This window comes from Nipponia nippon, unplaced genomic scaffold, assembly GCF_047370975.1.
Source record: "Nipponia nippon isolate SJK-2023a ecotype South Korea unplaced genomic scaffold, ASM4737097v1 scaffold_8, whole genome shotgun sequence".
NCBI classification, from domain to species: domain Eukaryota; kingdom Metazoa; phylum Chordata; class Aves; order Pelecaniformes; family Threskiornithidae; genus Nipponia; species Nipponia nippon.
The window spans coordinates 7,214,182-7,228,466 of NW_028262402.1; the positions used below are offsets into that span (position 1 = coordinate 7,214,182).

Sequence of the window (14,285 nt, forward strand, 5' to 3'; positions counted from 1 at the left end):
ATCCTTGGGGAAAAAAAATCCCGGAGAGCCTGAGGAACTTTAATAAAACTATCTCAGATTAAGTTCAAGGCTCATAATCCCTGCCCGCTTTTCTTGCACTTTCATGCTACTTCTTCAGGGGAAAGGAAAAAACCAAACCTCCCTGTACAGTAACATACAAGTTACCTGGCTCAGCTATTCTGGAGGTAATGTGCCCAAGGTGTTTTCTCGCTCTAGCTGCTCCAAAAATAAAAGTCCAGACTGGGTGGAAGAAGGCTACTTGCCCAAAGTTCACCCTACACAATGAGTTTGAGTGCAGAAGAGATAATGAGAATGGCTACGTGAGCAGAATCCCAGCCAGACACAGCAATTGCGAGGAGTACTGAAAAGCCCTGGTGGGATTTTTTTCAGGAAAGCTTTTCTGCACATCCCAACCTGTCTTGAGGTTTCAAGTGTCACCTTCAAGTCATCTGTCTGCCTACTCCCACCACAGCCCCAGGCACAGCAGAGCCAGCTGTCCCCAAGGCAGCAGTACTCCCCTTGAGATCAGACGCCGAGGAGACCTTCTTTAGCTCTGGAGTGGTGATTAACCTGCTTTAGACACCTAGCACGAGCATCTGATCCCCTCAAGAACTCGTGTTTGAAACACGGAGAACTTTTCTTTCCCTGGCCATGAGTCTGGCTATTTTACCTTATACCTGGCATAGAAATGCAGGCTTTTCATTACTGTCACAGAAAGGTTCTGCTGAAGGAAAAAGGGCACTCTGTAGATCAAAGGATCAAAGCAGACTTTTGTGAAAAAGTGTTTATTTTGGGAGAGAGTGTGAGAAAGGACTTTGACAGGAGTCAAACTTATTCAGGGTCTGACTGTACTTATCTAGAAGACTCAAGGGAAGAAACCAAGTCTAAATTCTGCAGTTGTTCAGACCCTGGTGACAATCCTCTGAAGTCTCAAGTCACTGCCAAAAAGAAGGGGACAACTTGCTGATTGAAATGTTCGGTGGGAAAAAAAAAAAGGGAGGGGGGGCAGAGAGAGTGAAAAAAATCTGTTCCTTCAACTTCTTCCTTTCTGAAACAAGCCAAAGAAATTTTGTTTGTTATGAGTGGTCTTTCTAACTTGCTTTAGAAGTGACAGGTATAAAACCATTGCAGAGCTGGGTGGGAAATGCGATGGGAATAAGATGAAAAAAGAGAAAACATAAAAGAGCAAGTACAACATAACGAACTCATCCATCACGTTTCTCCCAGCAGCTCCCTACATTTCTTTTGTTGCTGAACAAGTTCCAAGCACCCAATACATTAAAAAAAAAAAAATCAAAACGCAGACTGGGAAAGCCAGTGAGGCAGCATGTCAGAATATGAAATGTTACATATTATTCTTTAATTTATATCCACCTGTGTAAGTACAGCAAAGTACAGACGCATAAGGTGGCCTACAGAGAGAAAGTTAATAATTGATGAGAGTTTAAAACCATTTTTCCAATACGACTACTTAAATTACTTTATGCAAACCACTGAAATCAATTTCCGCAGAAAAGTACAGAAAATTTCTGCTAGCAGTACCATTAAATGACATCTAAGTGCCCTTAGAGTATTGATCAGAAGCCCATCGACAGAAAAGTATAGTGGTAACGCTCCAGCACAAGCTCCAGAATGACTTTGCACTCATGGACAAGATACTCCTAGTTCCTGTTTTGTTTCCTGCCATCTGTTAAGAAATCCAAAACGTTACAGAATGTAACACGTTTCTGTAAAAGTTCATATCAGCCTGTAACAAAATTTGATCCTACAGAAACCTAAAACTTAGATTCTAACCCCTTCAGTGCAACCTGTGCAAGCGCACAGCAGTTCTGCATCACACAGAACGAACAGCAACAAACTGCTCTTAACATCCAAACTTCGGAAGAAAGGATAGAATTGTTTTCTTTCAGTAGTGCCTTTCAAAATTGTTCCTCATCCTGAAATGTCACAGGGTATCAAGCATGTGGCCAACAGCAGATCATGAATTTGAGTGCACTTCCACTGGGGTGGAATCACGACGTACAGAGCAGCCCAGCTACCACCCAAACCCTCTGGTTCACAGATAAGAGTCAGGTCAGGTCCAACCTTACTGCTCTGCAACCTTCTGGATACCTCGGCATGGAAAAATACAGCTCCAGGAAGGCCTATTCTTCACCCAGCTGCAGCTGCTTTTCTACCAACTCAGGCAGAAGAAAGTTTTTAGCCTGAACCCTGAGCCAAAGCCTGCCAGACTCAAAGGGGAAAGAGAGAAATACAGATACACCAAATGCCAGAGTGACAGCTGCTGTCTTGGACAGTCTTAAAAAAGAACAATCTATGAAAAACTTTTCCTAGACCTGTGTCTAAATATTATTTTGCCCATGCATCTCCTTCCCCATCACATCAGAGAGACTCACACTTGGCAGGACTTTGTAAAACAGACTGGAGAGACTGAGAAAGCAGGGCTGCAGGACCTACAGTAGTGTGGGGCTGATCAGCTTCCAAATAGGAAACGGGACACAGAGATAGGGGTACAAACACTCTCACAATAGTCTCCAAAGGTTGAGCAAAAGGAATTTAACTTAAGGTCACTAGTTTTCAGTTCAAAAACACTGTGGCATTTTAAGGATAAGCACAACCACCTTGGAAGCAACCATCTTCATGAAATGCCCGCAACGGTAGTCACACGGTGTCTTTCACAAAGACTGCTCTCAATCTAAGGCCAAAAAGAAAATTGCTGATGTAAATTAAAATAGTGTTTCTGAAACAAGAACATCTTCTATGAATTCTGATGTTTCCAGTGTAAAAGTATTTCCTTATCTAAGGCTCCTAAGGTTTGCTCTGACACCGAAACCCTTTGCTTTAGAGAGGTAGATATCGTGATTACATTTCAGTACACCCCATGGTTATTCTGTCCAGGTTAATTAAGTGTTTAGCCCACATCCTCTCTGAGAGAAGCTAACAACTTCGTGATTCAACTTTTCCCAGTATTGACATCTTTTCAGTTACTTCCTTATTACTCAGTAATCACAAAGAGCCCTTTTATTGGCTTGAAGCCTCTCTGCTTTAGTAGCAAAAGATTTCTGCAACTTAAGTACACTGCATGCACTTTAATGCACTCTATTTCTACCTTTTCCTTTTAGAGACAATGCCTCTCAATTACTCGTCAGTTGTGTTCAAATTGACATTCTTCCTCTGAGCACTTGATATATCAGTTGGTGTTAAAAAGCAACTTTAAGTACACATTCTATATGGAAGTTCTGAAATCAGATACGAATACAAAGTTAAATGGTGTCTCAATATATCATAGGACAGGAGAGATGAGAAAATCAAATACTTAGTTTTTTTAAATTTTAATTGGAGCTAATGCAAGGGAATAACGCACACATCCACCCTACAGATCTCTTCGACAGGTCATTAGGCCTTATCTACAAGATCTCATAGGACCCTTTGCGATGGGAACTATACAGTGAATTCCATACCATTTCAAATCAGGAATATATGATACTGCTACTAGAAAATGAGACTTGTATAAGAGATTTCCACTGCAATTATGAGTTGCTTGGACTAGCATTTTTTGTACCGGAAAGAGAAAAGGATATGCAAAAGACAGTAACTCCTTGCTTTTATTGCTACAGAGGAAATCAATGTCCATCTCCTTTTATCTATATAAAGATTAAGAATTAAAAGAAACAAACAGTCACATCCCATACCACTTCTGAGCCTGAAGAGTCACTGATACAGATAGGGGGCTTATCTGGGAGTTCGCAGGCTACCAGGCAGCTTGCATTGTTTCAATAGAGCATATTAAGCTCTCTTCAGTTTCTGAACTAGGGGGTGCTAGCCCTTCCCTTTAACCTCAGGGTTAAAGGACTGTCATTTTGGAGAGGAAAAGGAGGAAAAACCTTGGTGCAGTGCCAAGATGACCAGCAAGCAGTTTTACACCTCATTTGGCTTCTAAAGCATGCCCTGTGGCTGCTACACTCCAAGCAACTGCCTTGCTGAAACAACACAGCTATGGGTCAAGTGCTGAAGATGGACATTCCAGGTGAAGGTGGTCAGGGCTATCCAGCAAGCACCCAGATAAAATCACAGATTCACAGAATGCTTTGGGATGGAAGGGACCTTAAAAGGTCCAACCCCTCCCTTACAATGAGCAGGGACATCTTCAACTAGATCAGGTTGCTCAGAGCCCCGTCCAGCCTGGCCTTGAATGTTTCCAAGGATGGGGCATCTACCACCTCTCTGGGCAACTCGTTCCAGTGTTTCATGTCTCTCATCATAAAAAATTTCTTCCTTATATCTAGTCTGAATCTACCCTCTTCTAGTTTAAGACCACCACGCCTTGTCCTATCGCAACAGGACTTGATAAAAAGATCAGCTTGGGGTACAACTGTTGTTAGGACACCCTGTGAAAAAACCCTCATACCAGCGAAGTCTCTTTATCACAGACAAATAAAAGGGGAAGAAGAGAGAAAAGAAAGAACTTTTCCCAAACTTGTTTTCATAATATATCATAGAAAAGAGGAAAAAGATTAAGCATATATTTTGTGAAGTGAGTTCATGTTACAGATCCAACTCCACCACCACCACCATCAAAAAGACAGAACAAGAGGGGCAGGATAAAAGTCCTTTGATTGATGCATGCCAAATATACAGTCATTTGAAGATGGAATGTAACAATAATATGCCAATCTGCCTATTCACAAACATTGCATTTCAGCCTGTCTTCTATGACAGTTTGCTGGGAGAAGTAGTAGAAGTTCAGCAAGCATGCATTGCGGCATTTTTTTAACCCGTGTTGATATAAAACCTCTAACACCTGCAACTACCACCAAGGAATGATTTTCCAAAATCAGATTCTGATTTTTTCCCCCTATACTCTCCAGAACTCCCACCCAATCCAACCACATCAAATTCTCCTTCCCAGCTTGCCAACATCTTTGCCATTTGTTAAAATGCTTATGAGCCATTTGCAACAACATTCCTTAAAAGCTAATTCTCTGAGGCAGTCACACAAAAATCCATCAGACATTTTTGACAGCTGAATGAGACTGGGGGATTTATTATTCCAAGGCAAGTGAAGCAGTAACCAAACCCTGATGGACTTTGTTCCTCATTTTGTTGGAGCTTCCCATTGCTTCTTGGGCAGGGAACAGAGGTAGGGAGGGAAAGTAAACAAAAAAGAGGTTGTGTGCCAGTACGGAAGTCCTTCAGCTGCAGAAAAATGAGATGCTCCTGTTGTGTGTACAAAGTGTGAAGTGTCCAATACAGAACAGATTATCAGAAGGGGGGTTAGGGGGACTTTCCCTAACCTGAGTATCCTGTTTTCCTCTCTTCTACTTTCAGTTCATGAGGAACTGATCTGAATAACCACCTGCACACAACTGAATCCAGCAGGCAAAGGGAGAAACTCAGGTCAGCAGGCAATGGCAACACCTGCTTGCCCGAGCAGAGACCCCTGCGAGCACTACAACCCTCCCATTCACCATCACAACCTGTGAATGCAGCGGCTACCCACGTTCTGAACTACAAAGCCAAGTTTTATTTTTAGCATAGAAGCTTCAGGAAAAGCTGATGACTTAAAACAGCCTTTTTCCATTCTAGACAACCTGGCTTTAAGAACAAAAGCACACAAGAAAGTTTCATGAGCAGCCTATCAACCCTTCTTGAAGTGGAAATGTTTAGTAACTGTTACAGCAACGCACCAACACAAAAAGGGAAAACAAGCATAGCAAATGCCTAACTTCCATTCAGTTTTCAAAGAACAGTTATATAGAAAACACACACACAGTTCTCTGGTAAATCTAAGGGCTGAAACCAGGACAGTATTGGTGCCGTGACTTGGATTCGAACCAAGGTTGCTGTGGGAGGATGGGGAAGACCGATGTGTACCTCAAGGGGATTTGATTTTGGGTGAAAATAGCCAATGAACTGAATTGTCTAATGTTAGTTGCTATATAATACTGTATGTCATCACTTCTATGATTACTATGTGCCATTTCAACAGTATAAAGTAAGAATCACCCAAATTAATGAAGAATGAACTCTGAGGAAACGGAGCAAACTGCAGAGGTGGTAGAACCAGAACTGGCTTCAGAAATGCAACAATCCAGCACCGCACACCATCTCTCCTGCCCTGAAAGACTGTTGTGACAGATGAAGCCCAAAGTCATGGACTAAATGAACTCAAAGGACTGGAAAAGTGGTGGGCACTAATTGGAAGGTATTGGAAAGTGTAAGATCTGGGCATGATGTAGATGGTATAGTATAAGGGGTGGATACTGTCCTGGTTTCAGCTGGGATAGAGTTAATTGTCTTCTTAGTAGCTGGTATAGTGCTGTGTTTTGGATTTAGTATGAGAATGATGTTGATAACACACGATGTTTCAGTTGTTGCTAAGTAGTGCTCACAGTGGTCAAGGACTTTTCAGCTTCCCATGCTCTGCCAGGTGCACAAGAAGTTGGGAGAGGGCACAGCCAGGGTGGCTGACCCAGACTGGCCAAAGGGCTATTCCATACCATATGGTGTCATGCCCAGTATATAAACTGGAGAAGTTGGCTGGGGGGCAGTGATCGCTGCGTGGGGACAGGCTGGGCATCGTCAGCGGGTGGTGAGCAATTGTATTGTATATAGCTTCTTTTGTGTGTTATTATTGTATTATTATTATTATATTATTATTATTATTATTACTACTACTACTACTACTATTACTATTATTATTCTATTTCATTTTACTTCAATTATTAAACTGTTCTTATCTCAACCCATGAGTTTTCTTACTTTTACCCTTCCAATTCTCTCCCCCATCCCACCAAGGGGGGAGTGAGTGAGTGGCTGTGTGGAGCTTAGTTGCTGGCTGGGGTTAAACCACAACAACTTGTAATACAGCTTCAATTCCAATCTAACAAGGGAAAATAAAACTTCACATTTCACACTCAATCAAGGAGCTTTTGTTTTCACTGTTATTTGGGGTTTAGTTGGGTGTTTTGAGGGTGGGAGGCTTTTTTTACCCCCCCCCCCCCCCCCCTTTTTTAACACATACCTCAGAATAAGCAAATACTTACAGGAATGTAGGGGAGAGAGGGTTTGAATTTGGAAAAGTTGCCAAGACCTTATCAGTGAAACAAATCATACCCCCTGCAAACCATTAAAACACAAACTTGTTCAGAAGACTGAGCCATGAAGTCCTGTTTTGAAACATCATGACCTGGCTCCAGTCTGGAATACTAAATGCAGGTGATAATGATTAACAATAGTGCAAAAAAATTCTTAGGGCAGCCTGAAGAGTGAACTCATCAAGACTGATCTGAGGCTGGATGGAGTCATGGCATGCTTGTGACGCTGTGGGCCTCTACTTGACCCTGGAAAGGAAACCCTACTCTCAGGAATAAAAGTTTCCATGAAACATCTGCTGAAAAATTATTCTCTGACAGTTTGACTTAGTATCAAATGACACACACTCTGATGAGCTTTAACAGTTGCCATCTTCTCTAGATGAAATCCAGGGGATTTAAAAAAAAAAAAAAATCTCATTTCTGTAATACACTGAATATTGACATGCTAGGAGGAACTATCAGAAAAAAAATCCCACCAGTGTTCCCTCCTACGTTGGACCTTTTAATAAATAAATAATAAACAATCTGAAAGAAGAGCAGGGAGATTAAGAAAATAAACTTTCCACACATTCTATAAATTATTATCTTTTTTTTTTCTCTGTTATGTTTCTTAAGCAAATGCCAAGTTCAATATTTACTTTGACAGAGCCTGCACGCAAAACAACGCCTCCCATATGGCAGACTTCACTTGCACAGCAGACCAGGATTAATGCAACTTGGATGACTATGTCAAAGAGGACAAGACTGTCCAGAAAGAACAGCACAACCCAGTATTTTCAAAACATAATTGTTACAGCTCAACATGGATAATGTAGAAGACTCGTTGCAGCTGAATACAGCAACGCTGAACTGCAAACAGCTTTGAGGGCTGGCAACAACGCTCCGACAAAACAAATTCTACTTCTGTTCAAAACAGCAAGGAGAGTTAAGATTTTATGTGTAAACAATAGAAATTAGATAAAATGCACATGTTGGGGCAGGTAGAGAATGCGGACTGGCAAAAGAAGAAAAAAAATACACTGACATCCATGACTGATCCAGGGGGAAACATATTAACAAGTTTAAAAGCAGGATTTTTACCATGCAAAAGCAAAGGAACAAATACTATTTTGAACAATGAATTAAATTTAGAGCAAATTCACAAAAGAAGCAGTCACAAACGTTTACAACTCTGACACTCTGAATTAAAGGAATATTTCCCAGTTGGATTTGTACCATTCCCCTGAAGGCCCTTGCAAAGATACCTATATCATTTGACTCATCATTCCTTTTCCCATGGTACAATGACTGACTGCCAGCATACTGAAACAGCAGTAGAGCTAATTCTTAATAATAGCATCTCTAACTATTTACATGTCCCTTTACTGTGGGTTCTAATGGGCAACTTCCTATGTATCAGACACCTTTTTGCCACCTGATTTATACCTCTCAAGATGAAAAGTATGTGGGGAAGACAAAACGTGTAGCAAAGCCCAACAGTGTTATCACCCAGACAAAGCAAATTTAAGAAAAACAAGTGGCTAATTTCTCTCTATCCAATTACTATAACTCGAGTTACATATTGTTTTAAACTTTCCTATCTCACCCCGTACATAGATTTCCACGACATAAAGGAACTTGTAGAGCTTTTTAGGATACAAAAAAGGGAATCAGCTCCACTTCACAGGTTCCCAGGTCTACACAATGTGTTCCCATAAATGTGCTTTTTATCAGCGAGGTCGGTAATGCACATGATTCTGATTTTACAGCCATGTCTCTTTTGACTTTTGCATATGGCTCCTTAAGATATTTGTAGTGTTTTACTACTTCTCTAGTAAGTTTCTCATCTCCTTCTTCCCTTCTTTTCCTTTTCTGTCGTCCTTTCCCAAGTGGATAATACACTTTACTTCCTCCTCAGTTTAGCTTCTTGATACCTTAGTTGCATGTTGTTATCTTCTTTAAAGTTGATTCAGCTTTCGCACCCTTTAAAAGCAACCTCTTAAGCATGAAGTCTTGCGGGATAAAAGTCACAGGGCATCTGAGAGCAAGTACTTTATTAATTACCAAAATAAATAAATCTGAATTATTACCAGTAATTGAATTATTACCATCAATTGAAGTCCTGCCCTCTGATTTCTTGGCTTTGAAATCCTATGTTTTTAATGCAATTACTTCATTCTCTGGACACAATAAACAAGCAAATTTTTAAGATGCAGCAATCAATAGAAGCCAAACACAGCCCCTTCATTAGGCAGAGAAGCTTTAGCATTTTCCCCATAAGATGTAATTGCTGTAAAAACATTGGTGGTGTACAGAGATCTTCTTCAGTATGACACATGGTATGGTTTTCCGAGAGTACTGATATCAATCAGTCATTCCACTCCATTATTGTGAGGCTTCCAGGTAATGACACACAAGTAAGAACATCTAGTAATACTTAAAGAATGCAAATAAGTGCTCTTCAAAGACAGACTATCCACAGCTGCCCATAGCAGGGGAACTTTTTGAAGGAAATGTAATTCCTTTGTAATGCCTTTGAGCAGCTATAAAAGCCTCAGTAATGACTAACACAATTGATTTAAGCAAAATTAATCACCAATGAACATGGTATAGTGTTAAATTTGAGCTAATATCCCAAGAAAGAGACAAGGCAGTGTGTGCTTACTCACCCTTACAAGGCTGGGAGCAATACACGAGCACGGTATCTTGACATTCTTCAGGCACTTCTCATGAGACATGAAGTTGCAAACTGAGGAAATCAAAGAACAACCATGAGCAAGTCTTCACAAACAAGGGACTTTGTGAAAACAAACAAACAAAATCATATGGAGTCAAATACAATTAGGAACACATCTTTTTAATCACATTTGCTCTCCCCTAGGTTTGAGAACGTACATGACTGTAACACTTCTTGCAGTGCATGAACTCCAGCTCGTTTTGTTACTAAGGTGTTGGCAATGGAAAAGGAAAGAGAGTTTACCCCAATGCATTACAGGCCTACAGCAAGACATGCCCTCCCACACTCTCCCTCCATGAGAACTAAAATGAGCTCTTAAATTTCAAAATAGATTTTAAACAGTCTAAAGTCCAAAAGAGCTCTTTGATGTAGCCAAAGCAGATGGACATGTTTGAAAGTGAATTATCCTATAAGCTAGTGCATGTGACAGGAATAAATGGGAGAAAACACAGCATTGTTACACACTGAGCAGAATGGATGAAGGAGATAAAATTAAAGGTCACCAGTTGCATACAGCTTTGAAACTCAAGAGCAACTAATTATATCTTTTACTGTGGAAGCAACAGGCTTAGAATTCCACCTGAGCTCCACAAAGCATGCTTTCAAGCAAGACAGTGTTTGAAAAAAATCATTTCTCATGGGGGTGATATTTCCCACAGCTTCTTACCGTGGATTTACATGACGTTAAGCTGTGCAAGGAAAACAAGGGATTCTTTATTTCATTCCCAGCACCTCGCATTAATTAGGAACTAATAAGCCATGCAGCTATGGCTTTCGAGTCCTCCTCCTTCTTTCCAAATTACTCTCTACCAGTTCAAGTGTGAAGCCTTACACACCTGCTCAGGCCCTGACCTCTGGCGTGGAAGCGCGGACCTTTCCCGGTGCCGGGGCAGATGATCACCTGCCAGCAGCAACTGTTGCTGTACACAGGAGGTTTTTGCACATCCCTGCTTTTCAGAAGCACGCTCTACCACTTCCTAAGTTTCACCAGCAAGTGAAAAAACCCCCATGCGCTTCAAGCTTCCCTTTTGCAGCCCATTGTTGCTACCGATCGTACGTGCTAGTGCCATCAAAAGCAGACAATTTTCCTCTCCTCCTCCTCCTTCTCCAGCTCATTGACTTCTCATTTCACAACACCGCTTTGCCCATTCCCACTCAAGCATTAAAATCCAGGTCCACTTCTCTATGCAGCTTACTACCAGTCCATGCAAAGTAACCTTTCCTTCTGGTGGCACAAAAAGAAGAATGACCCTTTTCATGTTGGCACTCATCTTAATGCGAGCAGTAGGCAGATGTTTGTTTTTCGTTAGTCTGCAAGTCAGAAAAAGAAGCAGCACTGCAAGTCACTGCTGCGTACAAACATGTTATTCATCATCCATGGTTGAACACAGAGTGATTACTGCACTGATGAAAGAAAGTGGGAATGGAGCATATCCAAACCTTCTGCTGGGTGCTATGAAGTATTATGTGCATCTTTAAGGTTGATGGCATTCCTGACTAAATGGGGCAGATAAGGGGTGGAAACAGCCAACGAAGGGATGATCAAGCAGATTCTCACAGCTGAAAATGCAGATGCCCAACACATTTAGAGGTGGTCACTATGGAAGAAGGAGCACACACCACCCCCACCCCATCAGGACAGAGGAGACCAAAGAGAACAAAGTGATTGTCTGGGCAGAGCAAAAATGCACCTCCTGCTCCAGAAAACAGGTACAACCTCACACAGAGAACTGGTGAATTCTTATCACATTTACGTATGTTATCACAACACGGATGTAGATAGACATAACCTACTCTCTCCTCAGGTCTCTGCAATGTTTCTACTGATGCTTTTAGGAGGGCCAGCTGGTTGCTGTGAGAGTAGGTCTGCAGAGGCTGCAGGAGAAAAGCTATCTGCCCATTACCAGCTAGCCTGAAATTTACCACATATGCCGTGCCACCACCAGAAGACATCTGCCCCAGCCATTTGTTTAGGCGGCCTCTTCACTGTCTCACAGGTGGTGCTCGAAGCTCGGCTGAACCTGGCTAGGTGAGGAGGACTGACCTCTGCAGGCAGAAGGTTCCCACAGCTCCAACCCAAAAAAGGCAACAGTACAAAGCTTCTAATATATATAGGCAGCTGTCAAGAACTTCATAAAGGGGTGAGAGCTAGTCAAGGAGAAAGCATCAGTGACTAACGAAATTCAGTGAAATGGCACCGTTTCCCTCATCTTTCTGGTTCAGAAGCGGACAGACTAGAAAGGAAAGCACAGAGCAAGGCACTGCAGATTGCTCCCAGAAATTTTATCATCTGCAAGAAGCAGCAGGCAGAGACCTGTCTGCAAGACCAGTATCTGCAAGTGGCTCCTAGCTTTATTTTAAGTGCACACACAGTAACTCAACACGCAAGTTAACCAAGCCCTACACAAACACCTCAGGGAATTCAGAGAAGGCGGCTCCGAATCAGCCGATAGAAGTGAGGCTCCTTCCATGGGCATGGACCTCAAGAGATGTTCTCCACTTATTCAGACAGCTCAAGTCACCACACAATACCACTCAATTTTCTCTTTGCAGTGACTGAAGCAGCAAAACATAGTCCCGCATAAAGACAGCATCGCATGGTTCAGCTGAGGAAACATCTCATAGCACAATAAAATATACTAAAGAAGAACTCAAACTGGCAACTTCAGACAAGCAGTAAAATCAAAAGGTGAATGAAGGTTTCAGACAAGGAGTAAAACAGGAAGGTGCATAAAGGTTTTAATTGTTTGACTGAGTGCATACAGAAAAAGACAACATGCAAAATAATGAATTTCCTACAATTTCAAGGGAAAGACTGAAGCATTTGCAAAGAATCAAATTAAGGAATATCAGGAGACAAACAGCAGGAGACCAGCAGTGCCCAAACGGAGACTGTTAACATTCCCCATGAAAGATTTTCACCCGTTTTTCAGGAGGCGCTCACACACCCCTCCTCTGCTTGTCACACACCTCAGATTCAGCAGGGAGGATGCGCTCCGGCTACGTATCTTTTTCTTGTCCCACAAAATTCCTCAGGGGGTGAGCTAACTCTTACAAGTCACCATTTTGGTTTTTGTTTACCACAGTCCCCAAAGAAAGGAAAAAGAAAAAAAGGCACCAAGCCAAACTGAAGCATGAAAAAGACGGGGGGGGGGGGGGGGGGGGGGATGATCCTAAATTTGTATCAGTAGTCCCGGTGAAGCAACACAATTAAGCCTGAAGTTCTGACAGCCCAGAGAGGTTTGGTGTTTTTTAAGGGCTGATCTTTCACCAGAAGAACAAGCCAGAAGACGCTGCGTGAAGTTTCAGGAGACGAAGTGCAAAATTTTGAGGAAAAAGCACTTAAAGGGAAAAGAAGAGGACAGGCTGTTCTATTTATACGAAGAGGATTTCTTCATACATACAAACTCAGCGAGGAGCTACCAGCAGACACATCTATGGATTGTCTACGTCAAAACAAAGCAATTTCAATTGCAGCTTTCAGATACTATACATGAAACTGATGGTTTCGGTCAGGCTTGAAAGGCTCAGTGCATCCTTTAGCTAAGTGTTTTAAGCACTGCCAAAAGTATCTAACAGCATGGATGAATGAAGAGACAAACACTTGAGGTATATTCGAAGCAAACAGTGCCTGCATCCTTCAAACTGGACTTTGAATACAAGGCAGGTTTAAGCTGCATGAAACTATACAACGTTGAGGGAAGATGAACAGATGTGATTTCAAGAGACATTGACAGAATCCACAAAAAGGTTTACTTGCAGGTTTGGGAGACTTCATGTGGTCTCTCTGAGCATCTAACTATATGGGCCTCAGGTGTACAGCAGCAACCACATTTGACAACTTTCCCTTGTCCCCTCCTCTACTCAATAATAAATGACATCATTCATATGAAAAATTAGATATTCCTAATGCACAGGAAGCGGCCGGGCAGCAGTCAGGCACCACAGGACTGCTCCCTCTCCACACAGAGCATGAGACGCAGCTCTACAGTAGCCTCTGCCCATAAGCTTTCAATTCCCAGGGCCACTTTCCCTATCACACTTTGACTTGGTGATTTCATAAAGAAAAAGGCAATGTGTACATACAGCAACACCCAGTGAACATACAGCCAGTAGCTCTCCAACACACACTTGCAAGGAAACAGAAAACATCTCTCCCCAGCCCTCCCTTGGAAGGCAGGAGATAAAATCTGGGCATCACTGTAACTCAGGAGCTGTGTAACACTTGCTAGCAAACCAAGGGCTATTTACACCCTCCAATATGCCACAGTTTTTCCATGTAACCCTTTTTCTCTCTGTCCTCAAGACAGACTTCAAAGCAGATCCCAAAAGTGGGAAGAATAAAAAGGTGGATTATGTTCTGTACAGACTCTAGTAATGTATCAGTGTCCCATGCAAACGATGGCTGGGTGAGAATCACTTATGAAATACGAAATTTAACACATAATCTCCCACTTTTCAAAAGACCACCC

At 41.9% G+C, this 14,285-nt stretch overlaps 1 protein-coding gene across 7 annotated transcripts in view; it reads right to left on the minus strand.

The window, feature by feature from the left end:
- The window catches only part of DGKQ (diacylglycerol kinase theta), a 103,918-nt gene that overhangs the window by 67,121 nt on the left and 22,512 nt on the right, over positions 1-14,285 (minus strand). For all 7 annotated transcript variants that reach the window (XR_015701007.1, XM_087741997.1, XM_087741998.1 and 4 more), the window contains exon 2: positions 9,746-9,825. Coding sequence is in view for 6 of the 7 variants with exons in the window: in XM_087741997.1 (XP_087598123.1) it covers positions 9,746-9,825 (80 nt within the window). In the remaining variant the exon portion in view is untranslated. The remainder of the gene's footprint in view (positions 1-9,745; positions 9,826-14,285) is intronic.